At 39.6% G+C, this 16334-nt stretch overlaps 1 protein-coding gene and 1 long non-coding RNA gene across 2 annotated transcripts in view; one reads left to right on the forward strand and one right to left on the reverse strand.

The window, feature by feature from the left end:
- The window catches only part of TTC39B (tetratricopeptide repeat domain 39B), a 1202733-nt gene extending 1194712 nt beyond the window's left edge, over positions 1–8021 (reverse strand). The window contains exon 1 of the mRNA XM_044077204.1: positions 7690–8021. Within this exon, the coding sequence (XP_043933139.1) occupies positions 7690–7728 (39 nt within the window). The 5' untranslated portion in view covers positions 7729–8021. The remainder of the gene's footprint in view (positions 1–7689) is intronic.
- LOC122806626 overlaps positions 6615–16334 on the forward strand; it is a 122182-nt gene continuing 112462 nt past the window's right edge. The window contains exon 1 of the long non-coding RNA XR_006365528.1: positions 6615–7132. This is a non-coding gene — a long non-coding RNA (uncharacterized LOC122806626). The remainder of the gene's footprint in view (positions 7133–16334) is intronic.

Consider the following 16334-nt stretch of genomic DNA (forward strand, 5'->3'; position numbering starts at 1 on the left):
CACACACACACACACACACACACACACACACACACCCTCCATAAGCTTATTTCATTTAAATGTAATTCTGCCTTGGTTTTTAAATGTGCTATAAGCATTTATATGAAAATATGCACTTTGGTCCTGCATCTGTGTATACACAAAATGAGCTATGGTTCTAGTGAGACAGACTAATCTGGACAAGGAAAACTAAGTTAATGTATAAATAATGGGTTACGTGGCAGGAGATAAGTTCCAAGTAATAAAATGAACGGTCTTTATCTTTGCTGAACTCGGATAAGAGAAATTCCTTATTTTTTTTTTTTTTTTAATCGCCAACTGACAAGTACAGGGCTAAATAAATCTCCATATTTTCAGTCATGCAGAGTAAAAATGAAGCAAACAGGCTACTGCTGTCATTATTGTTGCTGTTGTTATTGTGTTTGGACAGTGGACAGTAACATCCTGGTCTTCTTGAACACAGATTCTACCACCTCAGTGACTAAAGGGTAGCATTCAAGCCAGCAAATCATGAATTTCGTATTAAAAGCTAACTGGGCAGTAGCCGTCACTGACCTCGAATTGTATGCGGAACAATGCACATATCCAACATACGAGTCCATGTTAGCTTGTACTTTGACTATACTCAATTTTCTCCTTTGCAGTCTATCAAGACATTAAATGTAAGACTGCGCTGGCCTAATGAACTATTCATAACTTTTATATATCTGAAACATACATCCAGACAATTTAATGCAATGGTGGTACTAAAGCATTTTTGAAGTTTACGGTAGCATTGTCGCCTCACAGTTAGATGTTGCCTGTTCGATTCTCACTTAGAGCATATTCTGTGTGGTGATATGCGTGAATGAGCACTCCTTCGTTCAAGGTTGTGCATTAGGCCCGGCAAGCCAGCACATAAAACTCTACTGCCAATCATTAGCGGACCGGCCTCTGTGGCGACCACTAACCGGGAAAAGCCAAAAGACACAAACTGTCCAAAATCTTCGTTAGGGATGGAATAAAGGAAGCAATTCTTAAAGAGATAGTTTGGAATCTGCATTCATTACAAGCGATGATAATGAAGGTTTCATTTCTCTTGCTGTCCAGATGAAGTTTCTAGAAATTTCTGTTTAGTTACAAACTGTAAAATAAAAAAAAAAAAAATAAATACTGCTGTACATGTATCCCCACTTCTGGAAAGGATGATCTCTTGTATCATCTGAAAGAGAAAAATGCAATTCTTCTTCTTTCTTTCAGCTGCTCCTATTAGGGGTCACCACAGCAAATTATCTGTTTCCATTTCTTCCTGTCCTCTGCATCATGCTCTTTCACACCAACCACCTGCATGTCCTCTCTCACCACATCCATAAACCTTATCTTAGACCTTCCTCTTTTCCCGTTACCTGGCAGCTCCATCCTTAGCATCCTTTTCCCAATATAACCAGCATCCCTCCTCAACCAATGCAATGTCACCTCTCTGGCTTTGTCTCCAAACCATCCTGAGCTGACCCTCTAATGTACTCATTTCTAATTCTCTTCATCCTCATCACACCCAATGCAATTATGCTAAATAAAATTATAGGTAAAGAATTTTTAGTTTTAGTGATTAGGATAATTTTCTGAATGTATGTTCAGCAATGCTAGTTTAGCACAATTTGTTTTTCTGCCAACTCAAAAAGTGGTGCTTCTGTATCCAGCTGCATTACTGAATGGATGGTTATTTCCACTGCTAACTCAGGAGGAGAACCCAATGCAATCAGGACTGAGTGAAATATTATGAAAGTAATTTAAAAACTATTACATATGAGGTAAGTTCTTTTCAACTCTTGTTTTAGTCCTAATAAATGTATTTTACAATGTAATTTCGGTCACTTAAGATCTAGCCCACTTTTTAGACAGAAAAGTGAAAAGAAGGTAACTTACCAACTACTTCTACAAACAATGCAAATACATTTGCTTTATCTTCTGAAGAGCAGTTAGTTGATGCTACCAAAAAAACCTAAATTAAGTGAAAGTAGTATCAAAAAGTGAAAATATGATGAAAACTACTTAGCATTTGGCTTTACTTAGGATGAGAAATAAAGACGAGCCAAATGGGTTGTATGTTTAATGTGAAGAAGTCACTAGTAATAGTAGTTTAAATCATGCAAAATTAAAAAAAGACACATGGAGTCAAATCATCCATATCTACGTAATAAAAATATTGAATACTTTCAAGGTAACTGTGACAAACTGAAAAATAAAGTAAGCGTTTTCAAAGTACATGCATTCTGACAATGGAGCATCTCGAGGCTTCTTTCAGAGTTATCAAATTGCTAAAAAGGTGAGGCATATACAATTGCTGAAAATTTAATAAAACCCTATATTAAAAATATAATATTTTGCAAACTTGATGAGAAATATATTAAACAAATTGACAGCGTACCACTCTCAAATACCACAGTCATGAGACGTATTAAGGAGATGACACTATTCTGTGAAAATAATATGCCTTTTAAAGTCTTCTCCACATGGTTTTATCATGCAATTGGATGAATCCACAAATGTTGCCGGTTTAGCTAATTTGATTGTAATGGTTCGCTACGTCTTTAATTCCACAATCCAAGAGGACATGCTTTTTTTGCAAACCTCTCGTAGAGAGGACTACTGGAGAAAAAAGTTTTGAACTCATTAATACGTACATGCAGGAACATGAAATAAGTTGGGATTTTTGTTCACACATTTGTATGAATGGGGCAAAATCCTTATTAGGTCCAGAGAAAGGAGCAATATCACGAATAATTGCAATAGCTCCACACACTGAACATTCTCATTGCTGTCTTCATAGTCACACATTCATAGTGAAATATATGCCGAAAATGTAAAGGTTTTAGTTGAAATAGTAAAAATTATAAATTTCAAAAACAAGAATTAAATTCAAGATTATTTGCTTTGTTATGTGAAGAATTACCTGGCAAGCACAGAATCTATTACATGCAGAAGTGCGATGGTTATCGCGATGTAAAATCATGAAGCTTTTTTGAGTTAAAAGATCGAAATAAGAATTTTTTTAAAGGAACAGAAACAGGAGTATATCCCAAATTTAGATAATGAAATATGGTTGCAATTTATGGCCTATACGTTTTCAATTTTAAATGAACTTACTTCATCCTTTCAAGTACTTAAGGTGCACATAATTAAAATCAATGAAAAAGTTAACGCACTACTCTCAAAATTAGATATGGTCATATGACTAAATTCAAAATCTGTTTCACTATTACAATAAATCTGATAATTTGCTATTGAAAGAAGGGGAACAATTAACTGACATATCAACAGATTCAACATTAAAATCAAAATACAAACAAGAAGAAATTCTTGACTTTTGGTTACAAATTTACATAGAATATCCTGAAATATCTAAGAAAGCCATACAAATGTTAATGCCTTTCATCACAACTTACTTGTGTAGGAATGAAAACAAAATGCAGGAGTATACTGGAATAGTATACTTTAGCAAAGTGGTTGATGTCTTGGAGTTTTTATCCCCAGGCCTGTGCTGAAAATGAATAATCCTGACCCAGTTTGGACTTTTCCAGTAAACATATGCCAATAAATAAATATTTAATCAGGTTTATTTATATATTTGTGTTGGAATATGAAAGACATAATGGCCAAATTTCCTGTTCAGTACTTGTGTTCTCCAAGGAAAGTTCAGAAGCCCATCAGGTACAAAGCACACTGTCTATCACTCTAGACTACACAGATACTGGTCCTGTCAGCAACATCACACCCTTAGCCACTAACTGAATGATAACATGTGATGGAAGGATTTCATTAGCCACACTGTGTCTTACCCATGTTAGTGAAATATCTGATAAACCTACCAAATTCTCTTCTATATCCAAGACAAAAGGGCATTTTAAACTGTTCATGATGGACTGAACAAAACATAAAAAAATTCCCATTAATCCTTCTTAAACTAATTGAGATGACCCTAGTTTTGGCCTCAGATGTACATGACACTGTCAAGAAAAAGCAAAGGCCAATAAAGTATATTTGTTTTACACACAATGAACTCCTCGTAGACATGGAAGTTTTTGGGGTTTGCAGGACACAGTTTCTGCTTCTGGATTTATGCATTTGGTTTGATCAATTTTTTAACTTGGGTAGTTTGTTATTAGGGACTCGTCCCTACCACCATGGTATGGTGACTGTATACATGCGATTGATCAGTGGGAACTCCTATCATGTTACGTGTATGATGTTCCAAGTCATTTGACTTTACGACTTTTTAATAAATTAATAAAAAATAAAACAAACCATAGTAACAATGCATTACACAAATTCTATACATATATATTTATTATCATTCACACCAACATTATAGAGCTCATTTCCTGCCTCCCTTAAGCCTCACTCCTCTGCCTGGACATAATTCTACACGTATTCTCATAAATGACATGTGTTGCAATTTGGCTAGTCCATTTTCTAAAGACTCTATCCCCAGTTCTATTATCTCATTTACAGCAGTCAGTTTCAGTTGGTTTAGATTTTGATTTCCATTTTCTAGTAATTGCATTTTGCCAGGAAGTAGCATTAAACATAGTAAGACCTTACTACTCTTCAACAATTCAGATCCTACATCTCAGATATAAAGAAAATGCTGTTAGTTACAGCCATTTGCTCCTCCAAAATGTCTCACAAACTACTATGTAGGAATTTTTAGAACATGCCAAATGTTTACATCTCATCCCTACTCCCCCATTAAAAAAGTACATATTCCCAATTACCTCTCTCTTAACTTTCACATCTTCAGACTTCTTGAGGTACAGGAGGCTTTTGCAGATGTGTTCTTTAGAAATTATGGAATAGGGATAGGTGTGGGGGGTTCATAGGGTGGGACAGCAGCCAGTTATTTAGCGTCGATATTATGAATACACTTGTCAGTAAGGAATGTATTTTCTGTTACAACAGTTCCGAATACCTAAAAATAACAGTCCTCTATCAATAAGCCTCTGAAAGCTAACATTTAGTGCATTCTATGCCAAAGCTAAGATCCTTCTATTCTCACTTAATATGAATACTACTAGTAAAAACCTAATTTTATCCTTTGTCAAGGGGGCAATCAATTAAGTTTTATGCTGTTTCTATTCATGATGATCTTAAAACTCTGTGATCACACCTCTCAATCTCATGGGGGGGGGGGGGGTCAAAGGCCCAAAAATCAAGAACAGCTTTTAACATTTATTATTATAAATTTAGAACGTTGCTAGAACAGGTAAGCATATGAAATCTGAAATTCAAATTTCTGTCATTGCTTGGTGACTTCAGTCCTCAATGATTTTCCAGAAAACTAAAAATGTTATGAAGAATATAAGAAATATACATGGCAAAAAAACTGGACATTATGCAAAAATGTGGACATCTGAGAGGTACAGCTGTCTGAAATCTTCCCTTTTATAATGTGTGATTTTGCAGCAAAGTAATCTTCTTCTTGCGGCTTTTTCCTGGTCAGGGGTCGCCACAGCAGATAATCTGTCTGCTCATAATTGGCAGTGGAGTTTTACAGTGTCGAGTTGCCAGCCCCGCGCCCAACCTTCCACAGAAGGCACACACACACACACACACACACACACTCACTCACTCACTCGCACTCACACCAAGGGCCAATTTAGAGTGTCCAATCCACCTGCAGCATATCTTTGGGATGTGGGAGGAAACCCACGCGACCACAGGGAGGACATGCAGACTCCGCACAGAAGGCACCCCAGCTGAGGATTGAACTGGAGAACCTCTTTCTGTGAGCCGACAACACTAACCACTGCACCACCATGGCCGCCCTTTACAGCAAAGTAATAATGAATTCAATCTCTGAAGCGCTGTAGTACTTACATTTAAAGATGATAATTATTTAGCAAATGCACAATAATGCAAAATCAATTTATTCTAACAGCTGTATAAATAAATACCTACAAATAAGAAATGATCGCAATTTGGATTTTTATTACTCGTCAATCCCCTTCAACCTCTTAACTCAAAATATTTGGACAAAGTCCAAAATAATGGGGGACGAAGGCCAAAAACATGAACAGGTTTTAATTTTTTTGCTCTTATAAACTTAGAAAGCCTTCTGTGTTAACCATACATTTTCTGAAAGATACTTAGTCTGAAACTCAAATGCAGGTCATTATTAGTCACTGTTACAGTAGATTATTTACCGAGTTTGATCCTCGATGATTTTTTCAGAAAACCACAAAATTGTGTGTATGAGGAAAAGACCAGAATATAAAGGAGGCTAAAATGTGGACAAATGCTCGTCATTTTTAGTTTCTGCCTGACAACTGAATAATGGTTGGAAGCTACGGATTTTTACTTTACCAGTTTACAGCTACTCCGAAGGCCAATAGCAAGTACGTAGTGGAAGTAAAGAAAAGGGTTAAAAATCACACACACACTGATTACCAGAAGCGTGCAACTAGTGAATGTGCAGATGTTAAAAGGAAGATAACTAAACCTACTACATGGGTCTGCGGGGCATGCACGTTCAAGCACATCATTAGAGTGCCTTCCTACGCAAAGCAAATTACTTGCAGCATCTGATGTGCAGTGCAGGCGTGCAGCAACAATCCATTTTCCACTACCAGCTCTACATCTTTCGGTGTCTTATTCCCACAAGCATCTCGAGGCACATATGCCTGGTAGAATGTAAGAAAATCGTTGAAAGCACCAGAATGTTTAATTTTTGAGCAGCAACACATCTAAAACGAGGGCAAATTCTAATGTCAATATAACGAAAAAAAAACAATGGTGCATCATTATATACGACCAATACAGACAAACAGACGAATGCACATAGATATTCACACAGCACTACATAAAAAAACATTAACTGCTGTCATTGTTCAGTTCATTGAAACTTCAGGACACGCTCAAGTTTCACAAGGGGAGGCGAAAGGTACTACGCTTTCACTTTATGTCAGTCACACTAGGATTGCCACCGCTAACTGCTTTAAACGAATAAAGACAACGAGTAAAGGTTCTCACCCTCTAGGCAGCCTATCCCGAGAGAGGTTCCTATAACGTAAACAGCACAGTAGCAACAGCTGCACAACTACCTGCCGGCCTAATCTCAACTACACCTATGGAAGCAAAGTCAATGGTCGTATCAGTAAGTCACTTTAATTCATTTTTATATCAAAGAGCAAGAGGAGTAGTTCATCTCTCATTACAAATAATAATGCCGATACAGTTAAACCCACTGTGACTGCATCACTAAGGACGCAAAGATCTTGCTCTGCATGCCTTATTTGGTTATTATACAAGGCTAAAAAAACATACTCAAGTCCCTGTGAGAAGTAGAACCAAACTGGAATCCCCTTTAAAGTAATTACATTTAAGACCTCATAAGCCAATAAGTTTTTTAACATCCAAATCCATTATAAGAGCCTGTGATCCTATTATACAATAAACGGTATACAGCATCCACTTTCAAGCAAAAACACCCACGACATAAAAGTGCTCGAGTGCTTTTGAATCATAATTACTACTGTTTGTTGGTGATTCATTCACGTCATGTCGGTATATCAGCCAGGGAATGTCTGACAGTATACGGCTACTGTGCTTCCCTTACTTTCCTCTAGACCTAAGAAGGTCTATTACTACCACAGTAAGCTCACAATAGCAATGCCAAACTTTAATAAAAAATATGCACATAAAAACAATTACCTCGTCCTCCATTTGTGTTCCGTTTGGTATGCTCGCCATGCCTACTGTCTATATATACAGCAGTCGGTTGGACTTTAATACAAACCCAATGATTGAATATGAATTCGTGATGTTATCTTTAAGCAATGCTTGTTAAACCCGTAAAAGCAGTGGACCCTTATAATGCGCACAATTGTAGAACTAGCTGCCTTTCTTTTAAGACCGGTTACTTCCCTGTCTCCTGTCACCGTCTCTATCTGTTGCTGTATATGCTCATTTCCTGGCACTAGTCTCTTGATCTCCTTTTTTTAAGGCAGCTTGACTCATTTCTATATCGCTCTCTGTCTGACCCACCTCCTAATAAAATATTAAAACACTATGACCTAAACACTCCTTATTCCACTCCCACTGCTTAAAGGTGTGTTACTAATCAAAATACTCTTTAAAGGCGCAGTAGTTCCAAGTCAGTCTAATCGTATTACTGGTTATTGATTTAATATTTGTTAGTTGATCGACTCAAGTCTGTTACAGTCTTTCTTTGGATCATGTTAACCATATATAGTTGTCAAGAGTATTTAATTTTGTACTAACTTTTATACTGTTGCCTCCTCAACCTGCTTTGCATTAAAAATGTATGGAGTTCTCCTGAGGCTGTCTCCCCATGAGCTTAAAGTGTGTGTGTGTGTGTGTGTCTATAATAACAGATATACATTACATATAATATATATATATATATATATATATAGATAGATAGATAGATAGATAGATATATTTATATATAAACCTAGTACAGAAGAAATGTAGTTTTCCAGCCTTAAGGGTAGTAAATACTTTCCTTAAGGAAGAACAAACCAAAAAAAGGGAGGGGGGCTGCAGTTGTACAGGAACAATAGCAGCATATGACTGCAAAAATAGACTGTTGTAATAAATACTCATGTAAGATCTGTGTTAAAGATCACCTCACATTCTTATTAAAACTAGAAAACAGAATTCAAGCTGGTATTGGGAAAACTACTCAAGCCCAAACACCCTCACCCAACGGTTCCTAGAATTTATAAACTCAAATGCTATGGAACAACTGGTCACCACGCCCACAAGAGGGGAAAACATATTGGACCTGGTCATCACCAACATGGGGTCTCTATGTTCCACACCAGAGTTATACCCCTCATTGGTAAGATCAGACCATAAATTAATCTCACTGGTCATCCATATTCCGTCCCCACCCCCAGCCAAGGAAACCACAGTGAAGAACTTCTCAAAAGCAAACTTCACACTTCTCAAAACCGAGGTGAAATCTTTCAAAGGCCCCGGGCCAGTGGAAACTACGGCCCAAAATGCAGAATCCTTTACAAAAGCATTCTATGGACACCTACAGGAATGCATGGAGCATGCTATCCCAAATAATAGACTCACTCCTCCAAAGGCAGGAGACCTGTCTGGTGGACCCCGGCCATAAATAAGCTATATAACAGAAGGAGGAAGCTACTACATGATAGAGCAAAATCCCAAAAAGGGAAGGCGTCTCTGATCAGTGCTAGCAAGAAACTACGATCCCTCATAAAATCATCTAAGGCAAGCTTCGAAAGAAAAATTGCACAAGACACTAAGGATAATCACAAGGCCTTCTTTAGTCATGTTAGGAACCTGGGAGGCAACTCCCAGATATGCTCTGAGTTAGTGCAAAATGACAAAAAATACACTGAACCCACAGACATTGCCAACATCCTGGCAGAAAGGTTCAGTGCAAACTTCTCCCCTCCTTCCCCTCCAAAAGAGCAAATGTCTATCCCAACAGAATGTAGCCTCCCTGTGATCACAGATGCACAGGTGAGAGCTGCCCTCTCCAAAACAAAAAAAACGCAGCATCAATGGGACTAGACGGTTTCCCGGGCTGCGTCTTACATGAGCTCCAAGAAGAACTAAACCCTCACTTAAAGACACTGTTCAAACTCAGCCTTACTACAGGATATGTACCCAGGGAATGGCGTACAGCAACAGTGGTCCCGCTCCACAAAGGTGGTGCCACAACGGACCCCGGAAACTATCGCCCTATAAGCCTGAACAGCCTGGTCTGCAAGGCTATGGAGCGTATCATCATGGAAATCATAAACAAGGACATCGGGAACCTCCAGACACTGGATCCTACCCAATTCAGATTTGTTAAGGGCAGATCTTGCCTCTTGAACCTGGTCAACTTCTTTGAAACTGTTACCAAAGCCATAGATGAAAGGAAGGTAGTCCACACAGCCCACCTGGACCACGCAAAAGCCTTTGACACAATACCCCACTCGGGCATCATAAATAAGCTCACCAGCTTAAATATCAACCCCTATGTCACAAGATGGGTTGCAAACTGGTTCAGGGATAGAACCCACATGGTCAAAATTGCAGGTGCCATGTCAGACTCTAAACCAGTTACAAGTGGCATCCCACAAGGCTCAGTCCTGGGACCTCTCTTGTTCGGTATATATTTCTCCGAGGTACAGACTAACATGGGTGGACTATGGCTGACAAAGTTTGCAGATGACTGCAAACTGGGCGCCATAATCGACTCTCTGGCTGACACAAGCATCCTCCAAAACGGTCTCACAGAGACGGATAATTGGTGCCAGAGCCATGGCCTAAAGCTAAATGCCAAAAAGTGCATTGTCATCCCCTTTGGGAAAAACAAAGTGATCACAAATTACCACATAGGTGGCAATCCATTAAGTACGGAAGAAGTAATTAGGGACTTGGGGACCCAAGTAGATAGTAATCTCTCCTTTGACAGTCACATTGCCAAAGTAGTTAGAAAGACCTTCTATATAGCCCAACTTATCACAAAAGGGTTCACATCTAGATCAAGAGAGGTAATTGTGCCCCTCTACTCATCACTTATCAGGCCCATAATTAAATACAATGCCCCATTTGGGATATACCTTACCCGACACCTGCAGTAACTGGAAAGACCCCAAAAGTACCTCACCAAGAGGATCAAGGGACTCAAACAGATGCCCTATGCACTTCGGCTAAAGAAACTCCAGCTCTACTCAGTTGCGTACTGCCTACTCAGAGGCGATCTGTGTCTGACATATAAAGCCATGTCCAACCCAGATTTAATGGACATGCTCCACCTCAAGAAATCCAAATCCCTTAGAGCTACATGCTCCAGGGACTTGAACCTCAGTACAAAAATAAATAGGACATGCTGGAGGGACAGATTCATATCCCAGAGGCTCCCCTCACTCTGGAACAAAATCCCAATCCATGTTAGGCAGAACCCCTCACTGACCCTATTCAAGAGAAATCTTGATGAGTGGATGGGAGATCGTAAGTTTACCCCTGGGATCTCCTCTATGTCCTTGCTAGACAGAGGTACAGTAAACCAACCTTGATATGGCTACCTTCTGTGACCTACTATACAGAGGCACAGTCAACTAATCTAAAAGGATGGCGAAAGCCAAACACACTCTGGCTAGGCTTATAAGTGCCCTAGGGCAGATAGCCTTGTATCAACCTATGACCCTATTGCTTGTTTAACCTACAATTTAAGTAAGAACAAAAGATGAGCTCTTTCACTCTTGTCAGATATATGTTGTACTTATAAGTAACAAATAATATATATACTTTTCAATTTACCATATAAAAAAATCCATGAAAATTACAATGAAAGGGGTTTTCATACCTCTCAACCTTGTAGAGAAAGAAATCTGGACAAAGCCATACATAAAAGTGGGACAAACACCCAAAAATAGGGTCAATTTTAAATATTGTCCTAAAGACATGCATTTGGAGCGGGCCTCTGCTGAAAACAGGCTTTGTGGAGCCTAGTCAGACTTTCCCGGTCAACAAATGTAAAAATAAAAATAAATAAATAAATAAATATTGTTCTTACAAACTTAGAAAGCTGATAAAATAACAGGTTTTGTATTACCATGGATTTCCTGAAGGTTATGAAATCTGAAACTCAAATGTCTGTCATTTATTTTCTAACTTCAGTCTATAATGATTTGCCACTAATTTGACAGAAACCACAATCAGGGCCTTTCTTAGCTAAAATGGCGCCCTAGGCGAAGTAGTGTTGTGGCGCCCCTTAAGCCTCACCCACACCATACTCCTGAAACACCCCTATTTGAGCCACACCACAGGAAGGTCACTCCCCAGGAAATCTACTCCAGTCATTTCCTTCAATTATTTAAATGCATAGAAGAAAAGATACCTCAACACACTTATTAGCTAAGCTGTTACACAAACTGGCTAAGGGCTCTAGGTGCAAATGAGTTAACTACCTTTGTGTACATATTCCTACTTTAAATACCAGAGCTAGATCATGGTCAAATAGGGCCCTAGGCAGGGTAATGGATCACTGCCCCACTGAACAGCTCCTCCTGCAACAACCCCCTACCCTCAACCATTCCAGTGTTCCATTACTTGTTTTTTTCTCACCAGTTGCCATAAACACTGTTCAAACCTATCAGTGTGCATATTGCAGGTATTGAAATAAAATAGCACAAACACAGATAGCAATTTGCTAAACAGTCTCACAATGATAATAGACTTACATAAGCTGTAAACTTCTCTGCCCTTGAAACCCGCATTCATTGAAACAGCATGAAAACCCACATTCATAGAAAATGCATCTTGCCACTGGAGGATTAAGTTTACCTTTGGACTATTTTTAAACCACAGGCTCCTTGCACACATTTTTTAGGGCCTTACATACATGCATTTGTTCTTTGATTCACCTTCCTGATTATATTCCTTGTATAATACAGCACCACTTGTCAGAATGTGTTTTAAATTTGTAGTTTTAAACATTTATTTATTTATTTATTTATTTATTATTTTACATTTGTTGACTGGGATAGTCTGACTGGATCAATGTCCATTTAGAGCGGAAGCCCGGGGAGATAAGCTCCAAACATACACAAGTACCAATACAAATAAAAATAATAATAATAATAATAAAAATAAAATAAAAATGCAGATAAAAAATGCATTCAGACTAAATAGTACAAATTTACATGTAGCTTATTTCCAAAGGTACATAGTTAAGCATTGAATAGACATTCTTTTAATAAACAATGAGACAAGATATATGAATGAATAATGACAAAATAACCTATTTCATAAAATTTCAACATAAAAGTGTACTCGGACTTCTGTCATTACAATCCAATATCACTCAATACGCACAATCTCTGCAGAAGTAAAATCATCAAAATAATTCCACATTAAAGAAACCTATAACTAACTAAGAAGTTGCTACTGGCAAACAACTTTACATCTCAATGTTTCATCTACAATTCAGTGCCTGCTGCCCTTGAAGAATCAGTTGCCTACAGTAAGCCACGGTGGTGCAGCGGTAGCGTTGTCGCCTCACAGCAAGAGGTTCTCCTGTTCGATTCTCGGCTAGAGCGCCTTCTGTGTGGAGTCTGCATGTCCTCCCCGCGGTCGAGTGGTGTTCGAAAGACATGCGTGAATGGGCGTGCTTTCGTTGAAGCTGGGCATTGGGCTTGCACTTCAGCACCATAAAAATCAACTGCCAATCATTAGCGGACCGGAGTTCCGCTGTGGCGACCCCTAACTGGGAAAAGCCGAAAGAAAAACAACATTGAAGAAAAAAATTGGTAAGCTGGTAATATTGCAACAGGAAATGACTGAGAAACCGACAACACTTCATAGTTACTAGGCATCTTATACAAAGGAGGGCACCCTTAAAATGCTCCAAATAATCGACAACTAGGGGCATGACATACCATGCATCCATACCTCTCAACCTCTTAGCACAAGAAATCTGAACAACATGCTGCATACAATCAGGGCAGAACATCATGAAGTACAGGATTAAGGCTCCGACTTGTTAATAAGCTGCTTCTTATATCCAACAAACAGTGTCCATTTCCATCCATCTCCATTTTCCTACTGTGCAAACTTTCTGCAAGTCATTAAGAAGAGTATTCCTGAGTCACCCCTGAAAAGGGACACTTGGCCACTTATTAACCAGGTAAGCCTAATGGACACAAATATATAAAATAAAAAAATGCTACCATAAAGGCATTAATCAACAAAACACTCATAATACTTCTTATTAACCAATTAGCTGTGTCCATCTATCTTTATAAAGGATGTTGTCAGACACCAGCTTCTTTGTCAGTCATGTTTTGACAGTTACAACTTAACATCAGCATCTTGCCAAATTTGCTTTGTGATATATCACTCTATGGAATGCACCTGCTTTCATGGAAAAATGAGCAACACCAAGTTGGGAAAGTCTGTATAGGTTCATAGGTTGGTACTTGGCTATTGGCCCTAAGGCCTATGCAAGCCTAGCCATAACAATTCCCTGGAAATTTTTTCCCACAATATTTACTTCTCTGGGCCCCTGTCTAGCAGGGCGACTGACATGATCCCTGAGGTGAATTTCCTATCTCCCATCCAATCATCAAGGTTCCTTTTGAAGAGGGCTAATGTGGTGCTCTGCTTGACATGTATGGGCAGTCTATTCCAGAGTATGGGCAGTCTCTGGGTCAGGAACCTATCCCTCCAGCATGTTTTGTTCATTGTGATGATAAGGTTTAGATCCCTGGAGCGTGTGGCTGAGGGATTGGGATTTCTTTAAGTGGAGCATGTCCAACAGCTCAGGGTTTGACATGGCCTTGTATGTTAAGCAGAGATCGCCTCTGAGTAGACAATATGCCACAGAGTGTAGCTGGAGTTTTTTTTAGACAGTCAGCATATGGCATCTGCTTTAGGCCTGTGATTCTTTTAGTGAGGTATTTCTGTGGCCTTTCCAGCTGTTGCAGATGTCTTGTGAGGTACATACCAAATGGAGCATTATACACTATAATGGGTCTAATGAGAGATGAGTACAGTGGGACACTGACCTCCCTTTTTCTGGATGAAAAGCCCTTAGTGATGATGTGTGCCACGTAGAAGGATTTCCTGACAGTTGTGGCGATGTGGTTATCGAAAGTGAGACCACTGTCCACTTGTGTCCCTAAGTCTCTCATCGCACTTTTGATGTTTAGTGTCCTGCCACCTATGTGGTAGTTCATGGGTACATGTTTTTTTTCCAAAGGGGATGACTATACATTTCTTGGCATTAAGCTTGAGCCCATGGCTCTGGCACTAGGCATCTTTTTCTGTAAGGCCCTTTTGTAGAATATCCACATCATTTGGGGATTCAATAATGGCTCCCAGTTTGCAGTCATCTGCAAACTTTGTTAGCCAGAGTCCCTTAGTGTTGGCCTGTACTTCAGAGAAGTAGATGCCAAACAAGAGTGGTCCCGGGACTGAACCCTGAGGTACTTCACTTGTCACTTGTCACTTGTCTGGAGCTGGATTTGGAGTCGGCTACTTTTACAGTCTGGGTTCTGTCAGTAAGCCTGTTGGCAACCCATCAAGTGACGTAGGGATTTATGCCCAGCTTAGTAAGTTTATCTATGATTCCAGAGTGGGAGATGGTGTTGAATGCCTTGGCGAGGTCCAGATAGGCTGTGTGGACCTCCTTACCCTCGTCCACAGCTCTGGAGACTGATTCAAAGAAGTCAATCAGATTCAGGAGACAAGATCGGCCCTTCACAAACCCAAACTGGGTGGGGTCCAGTGTCTGGAGGCTGCCAATGTTTTTGTTTATAAGTTCCATGATAATGCGTTCCATGCCCTTGCACATCAGGCTTGTCAGACTGATGGGACAGTAGTTCCCGGGATCCAAGGTGGATCCTCCCTTGTGGAGTGGGATAACTGTAGCTGTGCACCACTCACTGGGCACGAAGCTTGAGGTGAGGCTATGATTAAACATGACACTTGGGGGTGCCAGTTCATTTTGTAGTTCATGTAGTACACAGCCTGGGATGTCATCTGGTCCCATGGATGCTGTATTCTTAGCTTTGGAGAGTGCTGTTTCTACCTGTGTGGCTGTGATTATCGGAATTTGGCAATCTTTTGGTATTGAGATGGGCCCTATAGGGGGTGAAAGGGGAGTGAAGTTGGCACTAAATCGATCTGCCAGGATATTGGCAATATCCTTGGGATCAGTATATTTAATGCCATTCTGTTGTAGCTCAGAGCAGGTCTGAGCATTGCCATTTAGATGTTTGACATAACTATAGAATGCCTTGTGGTTGTCTTTGGAATCTTTGGCAATTTTATTTTCGTAACTAGCTTTTGAGGATTTTATGAGGGATCTCAGCTTCTTACTGAGACTGGTGAGGGAGTTTTTTGCATCCTGGGATTTTTCTCTTTTCTGCAACAGTTTCTTCCTTCTGTTGTATAGTTTGTTTATAGCAGGGGACCACCAGATTGGCTTCCTTTTTTTTTGGAGAAAAGCATCTTGGTTCTATTTGGGATGGCACGATTCATGCACGAGTGGATGTGCTCGTACAGTGCCTTAGTGTAGGATCCTGTAGTCAAACTTCCAGATCCCGTCTGCGTGGGTGTTGTGAAGTTTGTCACTTCTGACTTCAGTAGCATGAAGTTGGCTTTGGAGAAGTTTTTTAAGGAGGTTTCCTTACTGGGGGATGGGGGTGGGATATGGATGTCAAGTTATGGTCAGACCTGACCAATGAGGGGGTGACCACTGGTGTGGAGGATCTATCTCCCATGTTGGTAATGACCAGGTCTAGGATATTGGAGCCCCTGGTGGGACAATGGATTAGTTGATCCAGGGCGTTGGAATTTAT

Source organism: Protopterus annectens, chromosome 7.part0 (assembly GCF_019279795.1).
Source record: "Protopterus annectens isolate FY-2018-M chromosome 7.part0, PAN1.0, whole genome shotgun sequence".
Taxonomy (NCBI): domain Eukaryota; kingdom Metazoa; phylum Chordata; order Ceratodontiformes; family Protopteridae; genus Protopterus; species Protopterus annectens.